Source organism: Leucopleurus acutus, assembly GCF_964270905.1.
Source record: "Leucopleurus acutus genome assembly, chromosome: 7".
NCBI lineage: Eukaryota > Metazoa > Chordata > Mammalia > Artiodactyla > Delphinidae > Leucopleurus > Leucopleurus acutus.
Genome location: NC_139150.1, coordinates 82,974,360 through 82,993,081, shown reverse-complemented (window position 1 = coordinate 82,993,081; position 18,722 = coordinate 82,974,360). Strand labels below are relative to the sequence as shown.

Genomic DNA, 18,722 nt, shown 5'->3' with positions numbered 1-18,722 from the left:
ATTATCAAGCTGGCCTTAGGGCAACCAATTTAAATTATAATTTTACTAGCAGAGTGTTCCTTTGAATGTGAATGAAAATTAACAGAAAAAGCATATATTTTCTATCTGTAGCTGTTTTATTTTTAACTGCAAAACTACATTCTCACCATTTTCATTTTGAATATATTAGAACTTATTAATATTTCAAACAGTAGGAGATATCATTTATTTGCTTATTTTCCCTTTTCATATTATATCCAGCTACTCATGCAAAATTAAACCACTAAAGTATCTATAGTTTAATATCATGACATTGTAGCCCAAAGATCCAAAGTGTGACCTGAGACCAATGGAAAGATGACATTTTTAGAGTCTTAAAAGTTATTGGAAAGGAGTCCAAACCACAATTTTAAAACTGAAAATCACAATTCAAACATATTTCTCTGTGACACAATTTGACATACTTTCTTTAAGCCATATCAGAACAAATAAAAATAAAAATACACAAATCACATGCACAAAATTATCCAAACCACAGCTTGGAGGAAAGATGGCTTAACATGAATAAAGCAGGTAAAGACAATGTAATTCCCTAGTTAAAATTAGCTCAAGTTAAATATACACACGTACAATAAACATACAGAGAATTGTTTTATATTAAAATTATAAACTATATTTATATTAAAAATATAAATATACACATTTGTCAAGGCGTGTATATAAAATTAAAGAATAGATTTTATAGAATAAATATATAAATGTATCTTTTTAATCAATGTAAGTTTTAATCAATCTTAAATTTCAAGCCAAGTCAAGAAATTTAGCCTTCCACTTCCCCAAACGGAAGCCTCCTGGTCATGAAGGTGGTTTGAAAACTGTTAAAGATGGATTTTCATACCTAGTAAAACAGCCCTGGGATTCAATTAAAACAGCAAAGTAAACATAAGATATTTGGTAAGCTAATATAGTGAATCTTTGGGTTTCTCCCTTTCCACATTCCTAGAAGAATCCCATTTTATTCAAGGGGATCAAGCACATCCTCTGGGGAAGCTGATCGAAACTCTAGGCGTGGGTCTAGCTAGTCAAGGGTAACCCAGCCCTCTTCTCAGTACTGGATGCAAAAATGGACCATGACCCAACTGAGTCTTGAATCAGATACAGGAGGGCTTGGTGGAGGTCTCTGGGAAAGTTCTCTTTCTTCTGGAACACTTTCAAAAGCTCTTCCCTTTCTCTCATCAATGTGAATGACTCATCTTAAAACCGTAAGAGAAACCAGCCTTCAGTGAAGCCAGTACAATGGGCAGGAGAGTGCAGGGATTAAAAAAGAAACTTGGATCCCTGATGACATGGTTGAGCTGCTGGTTTCACCAACCTTAAAACGTGCCCTGGGGCTTCCCTGGTGGCGCAGTGGTTGAGAATCCGCCTGCCAATGTAGGGGACACGGGTTCGAGCCCTGGTCTGGGAAGATCCCACACGCCGCGGAGCAACTAGGCCCGTGAGCCGCAGCTACTGGGCCTGCGCGTCTGGAGCCTGTGCTCCGCAGCAAGAGAGGCCGTGATAGTGAGAGGCCTGCGCACCGCGATGAAGAGTGGTCCCTGCTGGCCGCAACTAGAGAAAGCCCTCGCACAGAAACGAAGACCCAACACAGCCATAAATAAATAAATTTAATTAAAAAAAAAAAAAAAAAAAAAACATGCCCTGCCTCTGAGGCTCCTGTGTGTGAGCCAGCCTTCCTCATTTTGTAAGAAACATAATTTTGAATTGGCTTTACTGTCACGGCCAGAAACTGATACACCTCCCTTTTCTTGGTAGTCATGGCTTTTAAACAGGTAATTAGTTCCCAATTATGGAAACAAAATGTCTGTTGCAGCGCAATGGATTTACTACTTCCAAGAACAAGCAGGAGAGAGAAAACGTTATTTACAGGCATTGTAAATATCAAGGGAAAACAGCCATCAATATTGAATGATTTTTGAAATATTATTTTGGCCTATGTCATGCTTGAAGTATATATTTAACTGAGCTTAAAGTTAGTTCTTCTTTTAATTGTTTTATTTCATTTTAGACAAACATTTTGAAAAAAATACAAAATACAGACCACAGGATAGCTACCTTCATAAATTACATCAGGATAATTTGGGTTTGCACCTAAAAAGAAAACAAAACAAAGATATCTTGTTAAGTATGCATTTGAAGTTAAAAAATTACTAACTTACACTCACTAAAATCAGCTAAATATACATTGAAAGTTTTCTAATTGAATAGACTATTTTATAGGACAGGGGAATAAAATCTGAAATTCTAGGTTTGCTTCATGTTAACCTTGTTGTTCTCTCCAAGCCCACAACCTCCATCCCTCTTCCAAAAAAGGAAAGAAAAGGATAAACAGAATTTACAAATCACTTTAGCAAGAAAATATTCAACAATCAATGAATTATGACCATTTCCTTCTTTTAAAACTGTTTCTATTAAACACTTGGTCATTTTAATTGTAACTTTGGTATTTCTACTCCAGAAACAGATCATTTCACTTTTGTTATTCTCTGATGATTTGGGGGTTACTTTCAAACTATGTTGTGGCAGGTCCATTTGTATTCACAAACACGTTATTAACCAGCCTAGATAATAATATCTAAAGCACAATTTTGCTCTCCACTTGGTCTTCAGGGACATTTCTATGACAGAATGAACCCTTTTTTTTTTTTTACCCTAATACAACACAGAAAAACAAATGTACTTTCTCTACTGAGATTATAAATAAATGTTATATCACAGAGAAATTCAAGAGTATATCATTTAATTATTTTGAATGTGTCTTTAGTCTCCAAGATGGTCAGAATATTCATTTAAAAATATTCCTAAGAGAATCTGCAAAAAACGAAAAATTTTTTAACTTTTTAAAATCACTGTCAAAAAGAGCCGGTGAAGGCTTCCGGGAAGATGGCGGAAGAGTAAGACGCGGAGATCACCTTCCTCCCCATAGATACACCAGAAATACATCTACACGTGGAACAACTCCTACAGAACACCTACTGAATGCTGGCAGAAGACCTCAGACCTCCCAAAAGGCAAGAAACCCCCCCACGTACCTGGGTAGGGCAAAAGAAAAAAGAATAAACACAGAAAAAAGGATAGGGACGGGACCTGCACCAGTGGGAGGGAGCTGTGAAGGAGGAAAGTTTTGCACACACTAGGAAGCCCCTTCGCAGGCGGAGACTGCGGGTGGTGGAGGGGGAAAGCTTCGGAGCCGCGGAGGAGAGCGCAGCAACAGCGCTGCGGGGGGCAAAGCGGAGAGATTCCCGCACAGAGGATTGGTGCCGACCAGCACTCACCAGGCCGAGAGGCTTGTGTGCTCCCCCACCGGGGCTGGCGGGGCTGGGAGCTGAGGCTCGGGCTTCGGTTGGAGCACCTGAAGAGGACTGGGGTTGGCGGCGTGAGCACAGCCTGCAGGGGGTTAGTGCGCCACGGCTGGCCGGGAGGGAGTCCGGGAAAAAGTCTGGACCTGCCGAAGAGGCAAGAGACTTTTTCTTGCCTCTTTGTTTCCTGGTGCGCGAGAAGAGGGGATTAAGAGCGCTGCTTAAAGGAGCTCCAGAGACGGACACGAGCCGCGGCTAAAAGCGCGGACCCCAGAGACGGGCATGAGACGCTAAGGCTGCTGCTGCCGCCACCAAGAAGCCTGTGTGCGAGCACAGGTTACTATCTACACACCTCGTCCGGGGAGCCTGTCCAGCCCGCCACTGCCAGGGTCCCAGGATCCAGGGACAACTTCCCCAAGAGAACTCACGGCGCGCCTCAGGCTGGTGCAGCGTCCTGCGGCCTCGGCCGCCGCAGGCTCAACCCGCACTCCGAGCCCCTCCCTCTCCCCGGCCTGAGTGAGCCAGAGCCCCCGAATCAGCGGCTCCTTTAACACCGTCCTGTCTGAGCGAAGAACAGACGCCCTCCGGCGACCTACACGCAGAGGCGGGGCCAAATCCAAAGCTGAGCCCCTGGGAGCTGTGAGAACAAAGAAGAGAAAGGGAAATCTCTCCCAGCAGCCTCAGAAGCAGCGGATTAAAGCTCCACAATCAACTTGATGTCTGTGGAATACATGAATAGACAACGAATCATCCCAAATTGAGGAGGTGGACTTGGAGAGCAATATTTATGCTGTACAGCTTTGCTTCCACCATTTGTCCTAGGGTTCTATCCGTCCGTTTGTTTTGGTTTTGTTTTGTTTTTATTTTTCCTATTTTTTCCTTAATTATTTTTTTATTTTAATAAATTTATTATATTTTACTTCATCTTCTTTCTTTCCTTCCCTCCTTCCTTCCCTCCCTCCTTTCTTTCTTTCCTTCTTTCTTTCTCCTTCTACTAATTCTTTCTTTCTACCTTTTCTCCCTTTTATTCTGAGCCGTGTGCATGAAAGGCTCTTGGTGCTGCAGCCAGGAGTCAGTGTTCTGCCTCTCAGGTGGGAGAGCCAACTTCAGGACACTGGTCCGCAAGATACCTCCCAACTCCACATAATATCAAACAGAGAAAATCTCCCAGAGATCTCCATCTCAACGACAGCTCCCAGCTACACTCAACGACCAGCAAGCTACAGTGCTGGACATCCTATGCCAAACAACTAGCAACACAGGAGCACAACCCCACGCAGAGAGGCTGCCTAAAATCATAAGTCCACAGACACCCCAAAACACACCACCACACGTGCACCTGCCCACCAGAAAGACAAGATCCATCCTCATCCACCAGAACACAGGCACTAGTCCCCTACACCAGGAAGCCTACACAACCCACTGAACCAACCTTAGCCACTGGGGACAGACACCAAAAATAACGGGAACTACGAACCTGCAGCCTGCAAAAAGGAGACCCCAAACACAGTAAGATAAGCAAAATGAGGAGACAGAAAAACACACAGCAGATGAAGGAGCAAGATAAAAACCCACCAGACATTAATGAAGAGGAAATAGGCAGTCTACCTGAAAAAGAATTCAGAATAATGATAGTAAAGTTGATTCAAAATCTTGGAAATAGAATGCACAAAATGCAATAAACATTTAACAAGTAACTAGAAGAACTAAAGATAAAACAATGATGAACAACACAATAAATGAAAGTAAAAATACTCTAGATGTGATCAATAGCAGAATAACTGAGGTAGAAGAACAGATAAGTGACCTGGAAGACAAAATAGTGGAAATAACTACTGCAGAGCAGAATAAAGAAAAAAGGATGGAAAGAACTGAGGACAGTCTCAGAGAACTCTGGGACAACATTAAACGCACCAACATTCGAATTATAGGGGTTCCAGAAGAAGAAGAGAAAAAAAAAAAAGGGACTGAGAAGATATTTGAAGAGATTGTAGTTGAAAACTTCCCTAATATGGGAAAGAAAATAGTTAATCAAGTCCAGGAATCACAGAGAGTCCCATACAGGATAAATCCAGGGAGAAATACTCCCAGACACGTATTAATCAAACTGTCAAAAATTAAATACAAAGAAAACACATTAAAAGCAGCAAGGGAAAAACAACAAATAACACACAAGGGGATCCCTATAAGGTTAAGAGCTGATCTTTCAGCAGAAACTCTGCAAGCCAGAAGGGACTGGCAGGACATATTTAAAGTGATGAAGGAGAAAAACCTGCAACCAAGATTACTCTACCCAGCAAGGATCTCATTCAGATTTGATGGAGAAATTAAAACCTTTACAGACAAGCAAAAGCTGAGAGAGTTCAGCACCACCAAACGAGCTATACAACAACTGCTAAAGGAACTTCTCTAGGCAAGAAGCACAACAGAAGGAAAAGACCTACAATAACGAACCCAAAACAATTAAGAAAATGGGAATAGGAACATACATATCGATAATTACCTTAAATGTAAATGGACTAAATGCTCCCACCAAAAGACACAGATTGGCTGAATGGATACAAAAACAAGACCCATATATATGCTGTCTACAAGAGACCCACTTCAGACCTAGAGACACATACAGACTGAAAGTAAGGGGATGGGAAAAGGTATTTCATGTAAATGGAAACCGAAAGAAAGCTGGAGTAGCAATTCTCATATCAGAAAAAATAGACTTTAACATAAAGACCATTAGAAGAGACAAAGAAGGACACTACATAATGATCAAGGGATCGATCCAAGAAGAAGATATAACAATTGTAAATATTTATGCACCCAACATAGGAGCACCTCAATACATAAGGCAAATACTAACAGCCATAAAAGGGGAAATCGACAGTAACACATTCATAATAGGGGACTTTACACCCCACTTTCACCAATGGACAGATCATCCAAAATGAAAATAAATAAGGAAACACAAGCTTTAAAGGATACATTAAACAAGATGGACTTAATTAATATTTATAGAACATTCCATCCAAAAACAACAGAATACACATTTTCCTCAAGTGCTCATGGAACATTCTCCAGGATAGATCATATCTTGGGTCACAAGTCAAGCCTTGGTAAATTTAAGAAAATTGAAATTGTTTCAAATACCTTTTCCGACCACAACACTATGAGACTAGATATCAATTACAGGAAAAGTTCTGTAAAAACTACAAACACATGGAGGCTAAACAATACACTACTTAATAACGAGGTGATCACTGAAGAAATCCAAGAGGAAATTAAAAAATACCTAGAAACAAATGACAATGGAGACACGACGACCCAAAACCTATGGGATGCAGCAAAAGTAGTTCTAGAGGGAAGTTTATAGCAATACAATCCTACCTTAAGAAACAGGAAACATCTCGAATAAACAACCTAACCTTGCACCTAAAGCAATTAGAGCAAGAAGAACAAATAAAACTCAAAGTTAGCAGAAGGAAAGAAATCATAAAGATCAGATCAGAAATAAATGAAAAAGAAATGAAGGAAACAATAGCAAAGATCAATAAAACGAAAAGCTGGTTCTTTGAGAAGATAGACAAAATTGATAAACCATTAGGCAGACTCATCAAGAAAAAAAGGGAGAAGACTCAAATCAACAGAATTAGAAATGAAAAAGGAGAAGTAACAACTGACACTGTAGAAATACAAAAGATCATGAGAGATTACTACAAGCAACTCTATGCCAATAACATGGACAACTTGGAAGAAATGGACAAATTCTTAGAAATGCACAACCTGCCAAGACTGAATCAGGAAGAAACAGAAAATATGAACAGACCAATCACAAGCACTGAAATCGAAACTGTGATTTAAAATCTTCCAACAAACAAAAGCCCAGGACCAGATGGCTTCACAGGCAAATTCTATCAAACATTTAGAGAAGAGCTAACACCTATCCTTCTCAAACTCTTCCAAAATATAGCAGAGGGAGGAACACTCCCAAACTCATTCTACGAGGCCACCATCACCCTGATACCAAAACCAGACAAGGATGTCACAAAGAAAGAAAACTATAGGCCAATATCACTGATGAACATAGATGCAAAAATCCTCAACAAAATACTAGCAAACAGAATCCAACGGCACATTAACGGATCATACACCATGATCAAGTGGGGTTTATTCCAGGAATGCAAGAATTCTTCAATATACGCAAATCAATCAACGTGATACACCTAATTAACAAATTGAAGGAGAAAAACCATATGATCATCTCAATAGATGCAGAGAAAGCTTTCGACAAAATTCAACACCCATTTATGATAAAAACCCTGCAGAAAGTAGGCATAGAGAGAACTTTCCTCAACATAATAAAGGCCATATATGACAGATCCACACACAACATCGTCCTTAATGGTGAAAAATGGAAAGCATTTCCACTAAGATCAGGAACAAGACAAGGTTGCCCACTCTCACCACTCTTATTCAACATAGTTTTGGACGTTTTAGCCACAGCAATCAGATAAGAAAAGGAAATAAAAGGAATCCAAATCAGAAAAGAAGTAAAGCTGTCACTGTTTGCAGATGACATGATACTATACATAGAGAATCCTAAAGATGCTACCAGAAAACTGCTAGAGCTAATCAATGAATTTGGTAAAGTAGCAGGATACAAAATTAATGCACAGAAATCTCTGGCATTCCTATACACTAATGATGAAACATCTGAAAGTGAAATCAAGAAAACACTCCCATTTGCCATTACAACAAAAAGAATAAAATATCTAGGAATAATCCTACCTATGGAGACAAAAGACCTGTATGCAGAAAATTATGAGACACTGATGAAAGAAATTAAAGATGATACAAATAGATGGAGAGATATACCATGTTCTTGGATTGGAAGAATCAACGTTGTGAAAATGACTATACTACCCAAAGCAATCCACAGATTCAATGCAATCCCTATCAAATTACCACTGGTAGTTTTCAAAGAAGTAGAACAAAAAATCCCACAATTTGTATGGAAACACAAAAGACCCCGAATAGCCAAAGCAATCTTGAGAACGAAAAACGGAGCTGGAGGAATCAGGCTCCCTGACTTCAGACTATACTACTAAGCTACAATAATCAAGACAGTATGGTACTGGCACAAAAACAGAAAGATTGATCAATGGAGCAGGATAGAAAGCCCAGAGATAAACCCACAAACATATGGTCACCTCATCTTTGATAAAGGAGGCAGGAATGTACAGTGGAGAAAGGACAGCCTCTTCAATAAGTGGTGCTGGGAAAACTGGACAGGTACATGTAACAGTATGAGATTAGATCACTCCCTAACACCATACACAAAAATAAGCTCAAAATGGATTAAAGACCTAAATGTAAGGGCAGAAACTATCAAACTCTTAGAGGAAAACATAGGCAGAACACTCTATGACATAAACCACAGCAAGATCCTTTTTGACCCACCTCCTAGAGAAATGGAAATAAAAACAAAAATAAACAAATGGGACCTAATAACTTCAAAGCTTTTGCACAGAAAGGAAACCATAAACAAGACCAAAAGACAACCCTCAGAATGGGAGAAAATATTTGCAAATGAAGCAACTGACAAAGGATTAATCTCCAAAATTTATAAGCAGCTCATGCAGCTCAATAACAAAAAAACAAACAACCCAATCCAAAAATGGGCAGAAGACCTAAATAGACATTTTTCCAAAGAAGATATACAGACTGCCAAGAAACACATGAAAGAATGCTCAACTTCATTAATCATTAGAGAAATGCAAATCAAAACTACAATGAGATATCATCTCACACCAGTCAGAATGGCCATCATCAAAAAATCTAGAAACAATAAATGCTGGAGAGGGTGTGGAGAAAAGGGAACCCTCTTGCACTGTTGGCTGGGAATGTAAATTGATACAGCCACTGTGGAGAACAGTATGGAGGTTCCTTAAAAAACTACAAATAGAACTACCATATGACCGAGCAATCCCATTACTGGGCATATACCCTGAGAAAACCATAATTCAAAAAGAGTCATGTACCAAAATGTTCATTGCAACTCTATTTACAATAGCCAAGAGATGGAAACAACCTAAGCGTCCATCTTCGGATGAATGGATAAAGAAGAATGTGGCACATATATACAATGGAATATTACTCAGCCATAAAAAGAAACAAAATTGAGCTATTTGTAATGAGGTGGATAGACCTAGAGTGTGTCATACAGAGTGAAGTAAGTCAGGAAGAGAAAGACAAATACCATATGCTAACACATATATATGGAATTTAAGAAAATAAAATGTCATGAAGAACCTAGGGGTAAGACAGGAATAAAGACACAGACCTACTAGAGAATGGACTTGAGGATATGGGGAGGGGGAAGGGTAAGCTGTGACAAAGCGAGAGAAAGGCATGGACATATATACACTATCAAACGTAAGGTAGATAGCTAATGGGAAGCAGCTGCATAGCGCAGGGAGATCAGCTCGGTGCTATGTGACCGCCTGGAGGGGTGGGATAGGGAGGGTGGGAGGGAGGGAGACGCAAGAGGGAAGAGATATGGGAACATATGTATATGTATAACTGATTCACTTTGTTATGAAGCAGAAACTAACACACCATTGTAAAGCAATTATACTCCAAAAACGATGTAAAAAAAAAAAACGGTGCCAAAAAACATTTGCTACTTACTCTGCACTGAGAAGTAACTGGGTGTCTATATGAAAGCCTGCTTGGAATTAAAATTAAATTTTGATGTAATATTTAAGTGATTACACAATGAATTTCCAAAGCCACTTTCTATGCTTTTAGTCTTTCCTTACCATGTGAAAAAGTAAAATTTGTAAACCATAAAGTTTACTTGGTTCTCATTTCATTTCTGAACTCTTAGCAGAAAAATACTTAAAATAACTGAAACTTGAGCCAAGTTTCTGTTCATGTGTTCCCCAGTAAAGAATCAAGGTTAGTCTAAATGAAGAACCAAATAAAAGTAGTCCTAATGCTAAATTAGAATTTCAACCCAGTTCAACTAGAAGAATATCTATTTTAGCAGGGGAAAAATTAAGTAGATTGTTGGGCACTTCGATTCAGGAATGCTACATACTGCCATGCAGTCCATGCTTTGTACAACTCCTGGGGGCACCATTAAGACTATCATCTATGTTAATGGAACCATCTGGAATTGTGCAGTGCACAACCTGTGCAGCCACTTCTGATGAATTCATGCTAAGTTATCGATTCCAGTCATTTTCAATTGTATTTTGAGTTCTATAATCTCAAACACCACTTCAAAGTAGCTTTGCGCTACAAAATGCTAATATGCATTGTCAGAATTATTTGTAGCTGATATGACATTCCTGAGAAGGATCTTGAAAGTTGCCCTGCAGGTTGAGGGGTAATTCAGTGAATAAAGCAGGAGAATATCCCAGGAGCAGCCCTGGGAATATCATTTGCAGGACACCCACTCATCCCCTGAAGTCCTTTCTCTTTGCAAAGTCCCTGGACCTAATGGTGTCCCCTCAAGGTGAGGATTTTCCACCCCTGCTGAAGGAAAGGTTCTATAATCCCAAGAGAGCAAGTCATTCTTTGAACTGCTCAGTAATCTGTTACTTTAGAAGAACCCACTCAGATCCCCTTCTCACTGTGCCCTCAACCTACCATCTGAATTTGCAAGGCATCTGCCCACTAGAGTCTACTCTTCACTTCTAGACCTGACTCCAGGTCCCCGGGACCCAGAGTTCCCTCAACACAGGCCCCCCACACACTTGCTGGGACTAGGCAGCCTCTCCCCTACATTGGTCAGCTCCAGGCGGCCTCACCATCAGTGTGAGCTCCCTCCCTCTGACTCAAGACCCCAAGGGTGGGGTGACGACTGAGCGAGAACGGGTGGGCTGAGGTGTCCACATGCACACCCATCCCCTCTCATTATACCTCTCGCCATGTAGCCGGAGGCACAGGGCAGGGGACATGGCCGGGACCAGCTCTACCAAAACCACTATGTTCTGGCTTGGAACTCCAAGAGTCTGAGAATTTGATCTTCAGACCCAGGCTTTCAGGTCATTATGAACATACATTTGCCAAGGTAGGAGGATAGAACCTATTTAACAATTCCTTAACTGGATGTATATTTTTTAAGTATTTGGATATAAGTATGTGGATCCTCATTTGTACTAGATTAACCAACCAACCAACCAAGATTGCCTGAGGCCAAGGAGTTTAAGTTTTAAAACTGGGATAGTTCCGAACAAATCCTTGCAATTTGTCCAGGATGAGCGCTTTCCCTGGACATAGGACTTGTAGTGCTAAAATTGGGACCAGTCAGTCACCCTGATTTATTCTCATGCTCTCAGCAACTCCACATGTAGCCACCACGTGATTCCATAAGAAAGTAAAAAGACTCAGGATTCAGAGCCAGATGTATCTACACCACACACGTGAAAGGGCTTCAGTGAATATGACTGACATAGAGGTGTATTCAGGTTCATCGCAGACAGGGAACACCCAAACACATTACTCACACAAAGCCCCAGGAAGATCCAAAATGTCGAATCAATTCAATTTAGCAAATGTCAGGTACAGAAAACTGGGGTCTGGGGTGGGATCAAAAGGAAATAGGTTAGCTCAGAATCTGGAAAACAGGTCCTTTTCCAGACTTCCGATTCATATCAGTGCATGCCTTTTCTACCAAATTCACCATCAAAACCATTAGGTCATGTCTACACTTTCTGAGAAGCACTATATTTTCCTAGTTTCATTGTCCCGGATGCATGAGAAATATTGTCATTTCACTTTCATTGTCAGGATTAGCCAAATTTAGTGCAAGATTATGAAACTCACAGAAAGACAACGTAGGAGGAACAATAATGGGTTTTTTTTTTCCTTCCCTACCATACTGTACTATTTCTGACAAGGACCTACTCATCGAAAGAAAGAAATGCCTCTTTCTGTACGAAGGTTTAGGAGGCCTGCCGTGTGGACGGATGCACAGACCTGGACTTTATGAAAAGCCAGGGTCACATTACTCCAGCTGACCCCAGCTTATCAAGCAGATTATTTTGCTTCTAGCAACTTCTCAGTCAAGCTAACCTCCAGTGAGGTTTACACACCAATAGCACAGTAGTTATTAACATCATTTTAAATGCAGACACAGGAAAAAAAATCACCATTTCCTTTTTAGACTTTTGGCAATGGTCAAATTTTGAAGATACCCTGCCATTTTAAAGTCTAATTTACTTAGTTTAAATTCATTCATTATGTACCGTTATATGCTAAAGGTAGGAACCGCTGTTGGGAGATAATCAGGATTAAAAGGTGAGTGAGAAAAGACAAACATGAGCTAGAAGGGAAAAAGCCAGTGAAAAGAGAATGAATGAAAGATAAATGCACTTGAGTAATGCACTTGTCGTGGAGATTTGAGAAGGGTTATGTTTCCTTGAAGACTATCCGAGTAGCTCTGTTTAAGAAATCTTAGACAGAGGTAGCAGAGGTGGCCTCAAGACCTAACGCTTCATGTTGGGAATCTCCAGAATAAAATATGGACATCCTGGAACTCCCTTAACCCACTGGCATTCTGAACAAGCAGCAGACCATCTCTACCTCCACAGCTCACCCAAGAGCAGAAGCTACACCAACCAAAACCAGACGAGTGCCAATGTCTGCTTGTCTGATGTTCAAGTACTGTCTTCCCAAGAGTCTGCTGAGCATCTCCAGGTGCTACACTCACTAGTATCTCGTGCTTTTTTTTTTATTATTAAAACAATAAGAATAACAACCATTTATTTGCCCTACTTCTTCAATTTGGGCAGTGCTTAGTGGGCTCCACGTGATGTTGACTGGGGCAGTCCAGCTGGGACTGCAAGATCCAAGTTGGCTTCCCTTCCCTCCATGCCCCTCGGCTGGTATGACCGGGACAGCTTGGGGCTGGCTGGGCTTCTCTCCATATCTTCGTAATCCTCCACAACCTCTTTCCCAAGGTTGGTGTTTATCTCCAGCCAACCTAAAGTCTAGACTCAGAACTGACACAGTGTTATTTCTCCCATTTGCTATTGGCCAAAAAAAAGTCAAAAGGTCAACCAAAACTCAAGGGGAGGGAAAAAGGACTGCATCTCTTTATGGTCTGAGAAGATGGGTGCAACAAATTCTTCCATTTCTGTCAGTACCTCATTCTTGACCCAAGGCATGTTGTCAGGAATTATGGGAAGAGGACTAAGGTCCAGAGTGCAGCCTGAAATCTGAAACGCCCCAAGTGAAAAGAGCAATGGAAACTGTATTATAACCACACACACACTCCTGACAAAGCTTTGTATTCAACGTGCCACGTCTGCACCTCCAAGACACAGACCCTTTGGGCATTTAGGCTTCTAAACATGGATGATAAAATCATTTTTCTCCCCTCAACAATATCAAACCAAAGCACTCCGCCATCCTCTTAATTCCATGCTAAATGACTTCATGCAAGGACCTGTTTACTTCCATTTTCTAATCTCATTTATAGCTGGTGAGTAAATCTTATGACTTTATATAAATCTTCATGAGAAAATCTTTATGACTTTTTAACTGTAAAACTCTACAGTAAAAGGAAAAGCACATTTGTAGGATTAAAAAAAAAACTGTGGGAAGATAGGTAGCCTGACCAGAGGGTTCACTTTCCATTCTGCTCTAAAGATAAAAATAATAGTGGAGGCCAAGAGACACATCTGTTTCTTTCCTTTAAGCTTTTAGTCTCTCTCTAATGCTCAAAAAAATTTTTTTTAAGACTTTTCTTGCAATTCTTTTTGCAGACTCTTTTTAGTGTGATCTTAAAAAATATTTCAAAGAATTCCATATGATAAAGGCATAGCAAAAGATTTGTTCTTTTCAAATAAACTGCCCTTGCTTTGTCAACAGTGTTTTCTAACTCATGGCAGTCTGCCTTTTGATTTCCAGATCCTTCTCCTCTTCCCTGTCTAAATGGTAGGCTGAACTCGGGGCCTGAAAACGTCGGGGGTTCGGACGTCTGGGTTTTCTTTCTGGATGAACCATTACTGTGCCATGAAGCACTGGGAGCCTCTTCCCATTTTCTGTAACAAAGGAGTCTTCATCCGACAGAAGAGGATAATAGCATTGGCTTGGCAACTCCTCAGGAGCTTCAGGAGGCATAATTAATTAACATTAGTACTCTTGAGACAAAAAGAGCTATTTAAGTATAAATCTTAATTATCATGATTATTATGAGTCTATAGCTGAACCATACCCTTCTCCGTTTTTAAGGCAGAAAAGCAAGTAAAACTTTCTGTCCTTTCACTCCCAGGACAAGACATGGGTCCTGACAAATGGCCTTAAGAACAAGTAGTGGGGGGCTTTATATTTTCTTAATGTGTAACATTTGGAGAAATTTCCCCACCGTACATTCTTTGGCCTAAGTACACCAAACCTAAACAGGCCAGTTCGAGGGCAATTCTAAGTGCTGTAGAGAGCTCTAGTTCATCCAGACGTCATGAGTCTTTGGATAAAACGGCACAAATGAAAAGCTGTGGGGAAAACTCTTCCAATATTTATAGTTTGCTCCTGACGCGCATTTTGCATAGGAGGCAACTGCTCCCAAATTAGGCAGCATAAGTCACTGACTCCCACTGCTTATGTGAATGAGCATTCTTGAGCTGTGACATTCTTCCTGAATGAGTGGGCCTTAAAGGCACTCTTTATGTACAGCCTAAAGAATGGAAAGCTTTAAAACCCGGGTGTTTTATCATCTAGTGCTCTGGCTAGGCTTGTTCCAAGCCTAAAGTATTAATCATTTGATTAATGATTTCAACAGGAGAATCCACTCTTAAGCAATCAACGTGTTCACGTTTACAGTAATATCTGACCTTGAAAATTCTTAGAACTTGTGCTATCTAATCAAAAGATGCTAACAAAGGCTCCAGGTTTCTTCCTCATGGCACTCACAAGCAATCTCTCTGCCATGAATTTCTGCTTAGAATTGTGCTTAAAAGGTGCCCTCACCACTCCTAATCTCCACTCAGTCTCCACCCACACATTCGTGCTCATGAAGGGACTTCTCTATAGGTGGGATTGAATTCCAGTGACATCCACATAATGGATCAATTTCATCTTAGACAAGTCTTATTTTTGACCTGTAAGCTAAATAGGATACAGCAGAATCTTTAGAGAATCCTCAGATAACCCTATGCTTTCTATGTTTGTGCCTGCACTGCTGTCTCTACTTATTCACTCTCCCAAGCCTCCTTAAGCCATCCTACCTTTTGCCAAGCCCAATTAGAGTACATCTCTGTGCACCAAGTATTCCATATTTTTATCATTATTGCTGGTTAATACCCTTGGAGAGTCAGTGAGGTAACCTCGATGGATGCCTGACCAGTTCTTTCAGTGTTCACACCCCCCCCACCACCACCACCACTGACCCTGGCTAGGTTCTGCAGGGCAGAAGCGAACTATCCTTACTACTCAAAGTGTGGTCCATGGATTTTGAGCACCATCTGGGAGCTTGTTAGAAATGCAGGCTCTAAGCCCTTCTCCAGACTCATAGCATCAGAATCTGCATTTAACAGGATTCCCAGGAGATCTAATTGCTCATCAAAGTTTGAGAAACCCTGGTTTACAACTCCATGGCAAGTTTGACCAAAGTCAAAAGGCCCCAAGTGAAGCGTAGAGCAAACCTGAAAATAGCATATCTAAATATTGAGGGGGGAGGGCAGCGACTGCAGAAAATATTAGGGGTAAGGGCAAGAGGTGTGTTTTGTCCCCAGTGGCACATGTCTGGACCCCACTCCAAATGGAGAGGGGGAGGAGACAGCTTAGACACCTGAGAGAGCTCACATTCACCCACCCTCTCTAGGAGCCCAACGCTGACTTCGTTTTCTCCTGGCCTAGTCTAGAAAGCTCAGGTAGTCAGGGGGCAGAGTCTGGAGGTCCTCTTCTCTGGGCAAGCCCAAGCCTCTAGATGAGGGAGGAAAAAGCTGAGAGAAAAGCGTTTCTGGTCAGCAAGTTTCTTCCTAAAGGCTACAGAGCATGAGCACAAAGGGACGTGAGGATGGGTACCGTGTCATTATGCTCTCACACCTCCCTCAGGAGAGGACCACACTGAGCTCCTCCCTATTCTGGGTCAGGTACCCCGAGGGCGCTCCCAGACGCTCATCTTCACAACCACCTTCTAAGGAGATGCTAGAACCCTACATTTTACAGAGAAACAAAGCTAGGTTTAGAGGTGGTAAGAAAATCACTCAAAGTCACACAGGTCGTGAAAGACAGAACTCTTAGTGAATCAGATCTGAGTTCCAAACCCAAACCCTTCCCCCTGTGCCAAGCTTCCTTTGGAATAATGAGGGGAGGGGGATAACTATGTTTAAATTCCAAGCTCAAACACCAGATATGAGTGAGTCATTTGGATCCACAGCAAAAGACAGGAGTTATCTCATTAAAAGTAAAATTTTTGAGGTTCTACCTATTCCACCTAGTTTTTCTGTTCAACGGCTTCCACAAAAAGAGAACATTCGAAGGGGTGCTTAATTCTTTACTGCCTGCAATTTCTGCACACCTTCAGCTGAACAGCTTTCCTTCCTGCCTTCCATGAGTAGATCCTGCCTAATAGCGGGATGGGGACATCCCTGGGAATTAGAAGCCAGGGTAAAGACCACCACAAACAGAAGCAGGGGACAGAAATGAAAGCCCAAGTGTTTCTTCATCTTTCATCATTTTATGGGTGGTTGCAGTGTTTTCTATTATTGGGAGAAAGGGCTTTGTTTTATTGCCTGTTGGTGGGTAGCCCAGCGCCCTCTGTTTGTTAAACCTCCAGACAGATCTGACAAATTGTTCAAAATCCTAGGATTCTAGTACAACAGGATGTTAAGCGAGACTCTCCTGCCTTAGTAACCGACACCAAAGTGAACATGAGACACTCACAGGCGGAATTCACAAAGGAAATGGCTGAGAACTGAATCCACTGTCCTTTGAAACATCTGATTCACGCTGAGACTTCAAAAGGTCCCAGAGAGAAGAGAAAAAGGAAGGACTTATAAAGAAGTTTCTTTGGGGAGAAGTGTTGCCAACGTCATCACCCCACCATGGGGCTTCCACCGGCTGCGCTTGAGGACGTGTCCTGTGTTCTCTGCAGGCGAAAGGCTCAGAGGACAAGTGTCTGGCTCTGCCAGAGAAGGCTCAGGCCACCTGTGGTGGAACGTTTGGGTTCCACCTGTACATCCAGAAATGTCAGGCAGGACAAGGGATCACTAGGGTTCCCTGTGAACCAGATGGAGGAAGTCTGCACGGGGAGTCCAGAGGGCCAGAGGGACCCCAAAAGCACAAAGCTGCATTCCTGGGTGCTGAGGAAGGAGGTGCTTCCAGCAGCCAGAACAGAAATGCATTTATGTCGTGGGAACTGCAGGAGAGGGTGCTGCAGAGAGAGGAACCTCCACAAAGGTCTCCAGGAAACAAGATCGGTGAATCGGCATTGAACACCGCCAGGTCCCAAGAGCACAGAGCCACCAGCCAGCACACTTTCCCGCCCTCTGTACCCCAAGCCCAACCCCTCCACCTCATTAGCGAGCTCCAGCCCCCGCCCCCATGCTGCCAGCCCGAACTGGGAGGGGAGAGGACACTGACCCTCAAACCAAGTCCAGAGTTGGTTTCTAACTCAGAAGAGACATCCTGTTTCTCAGTTGAGATTTTGTCTGCAACCTCAAGTGACCAATGGATTGTCTGTTACTCAACAATGAGCAGAAAAATCTTACTTGGGTCAGAGCTCCCATCCAGACCAGTGACTCTCACACTTGGCTGTACATTGGAGTCACTGGGAATCTCAAAAATGAAAAATGCCAAAGCCGGAGCCACTGAAACAGAATTGCCAGAGATGGGCCCCAGGAATGTGTCTTAAACAATGAAATAAGATAAAACAACAATTAAAACTCACCGGTTGATTCTAACATGCAATATAGAGTGCGATGCTACTGTTCTAGGAACCCGAGAAGATTACTCTTACTGACTAAATTGTAAAGGGCCGATGGAAAACCAAAACAAAATGAAATTAATTTGACTGTCACCAGTTGTGCTCTTCCATGTGTTAGAAAGATAAACACCACCGTTCTCTAGATTGCACTGCATGTCGTGCTTTAGACATAACTCAAAACTGACGAGAGCAGAGTTCAGCTCTAAGCATGGGATCCAAAACAATCGATCTAGTGTTTGAAGTTTGGGAAAGTCTTTCCTCCCTTTCTCAGTTGCTAGCCAGGCTGCCAATGATCAGACAGAAAAAGCACTGGCCTGGTACCCGGGCCCTGCTGACATCCAGAGACCTGATAACACCTGTCCCTCCTCACAGCACCCTGGCTAGGGCTGGTGTCTGGTGTCGGACTCTGCAAGGTCCCAGCACCCCGGAGAGACGTTATATGGGGATCTTTA

At 41.8% G+C, this 18,722-nt stretch overlaps 1 protein-coding gene across 7 annotated transcripts in view; it reads right to left on the bottom strand.

Moving 5' to 3' along the window:
• The window catches only part of NTRK2 (neurotrophic receptor tyrosine kinase 2), a gene marked incomplete at both ends in the record, with an annotated part of 376,408 nt that overhangs the window by 290,622 nt on the left and 67,064 nt on the right, over window positions 1-18,722 (bottom strand). For 6 of the 7 annotated variants that reach the window (XM_082842860.1, XM_082842861.1, XM_082842863.1 and 3 more), the window contains one exon: window positions 2,092-2,127. The exons of the other annotated variant lie outside the window; for it this stretch is intronic. In XM_082842860.1, the coding sequence (XP_082698986.1) occupies window positions 2,092-2,127 (36 nt within the window). The remainder of the gene's footprint in view (window positions 1-2,091; window positions 2,128-18,722) is intronic. 7 annotated transcript variants of the gene reach the window in all.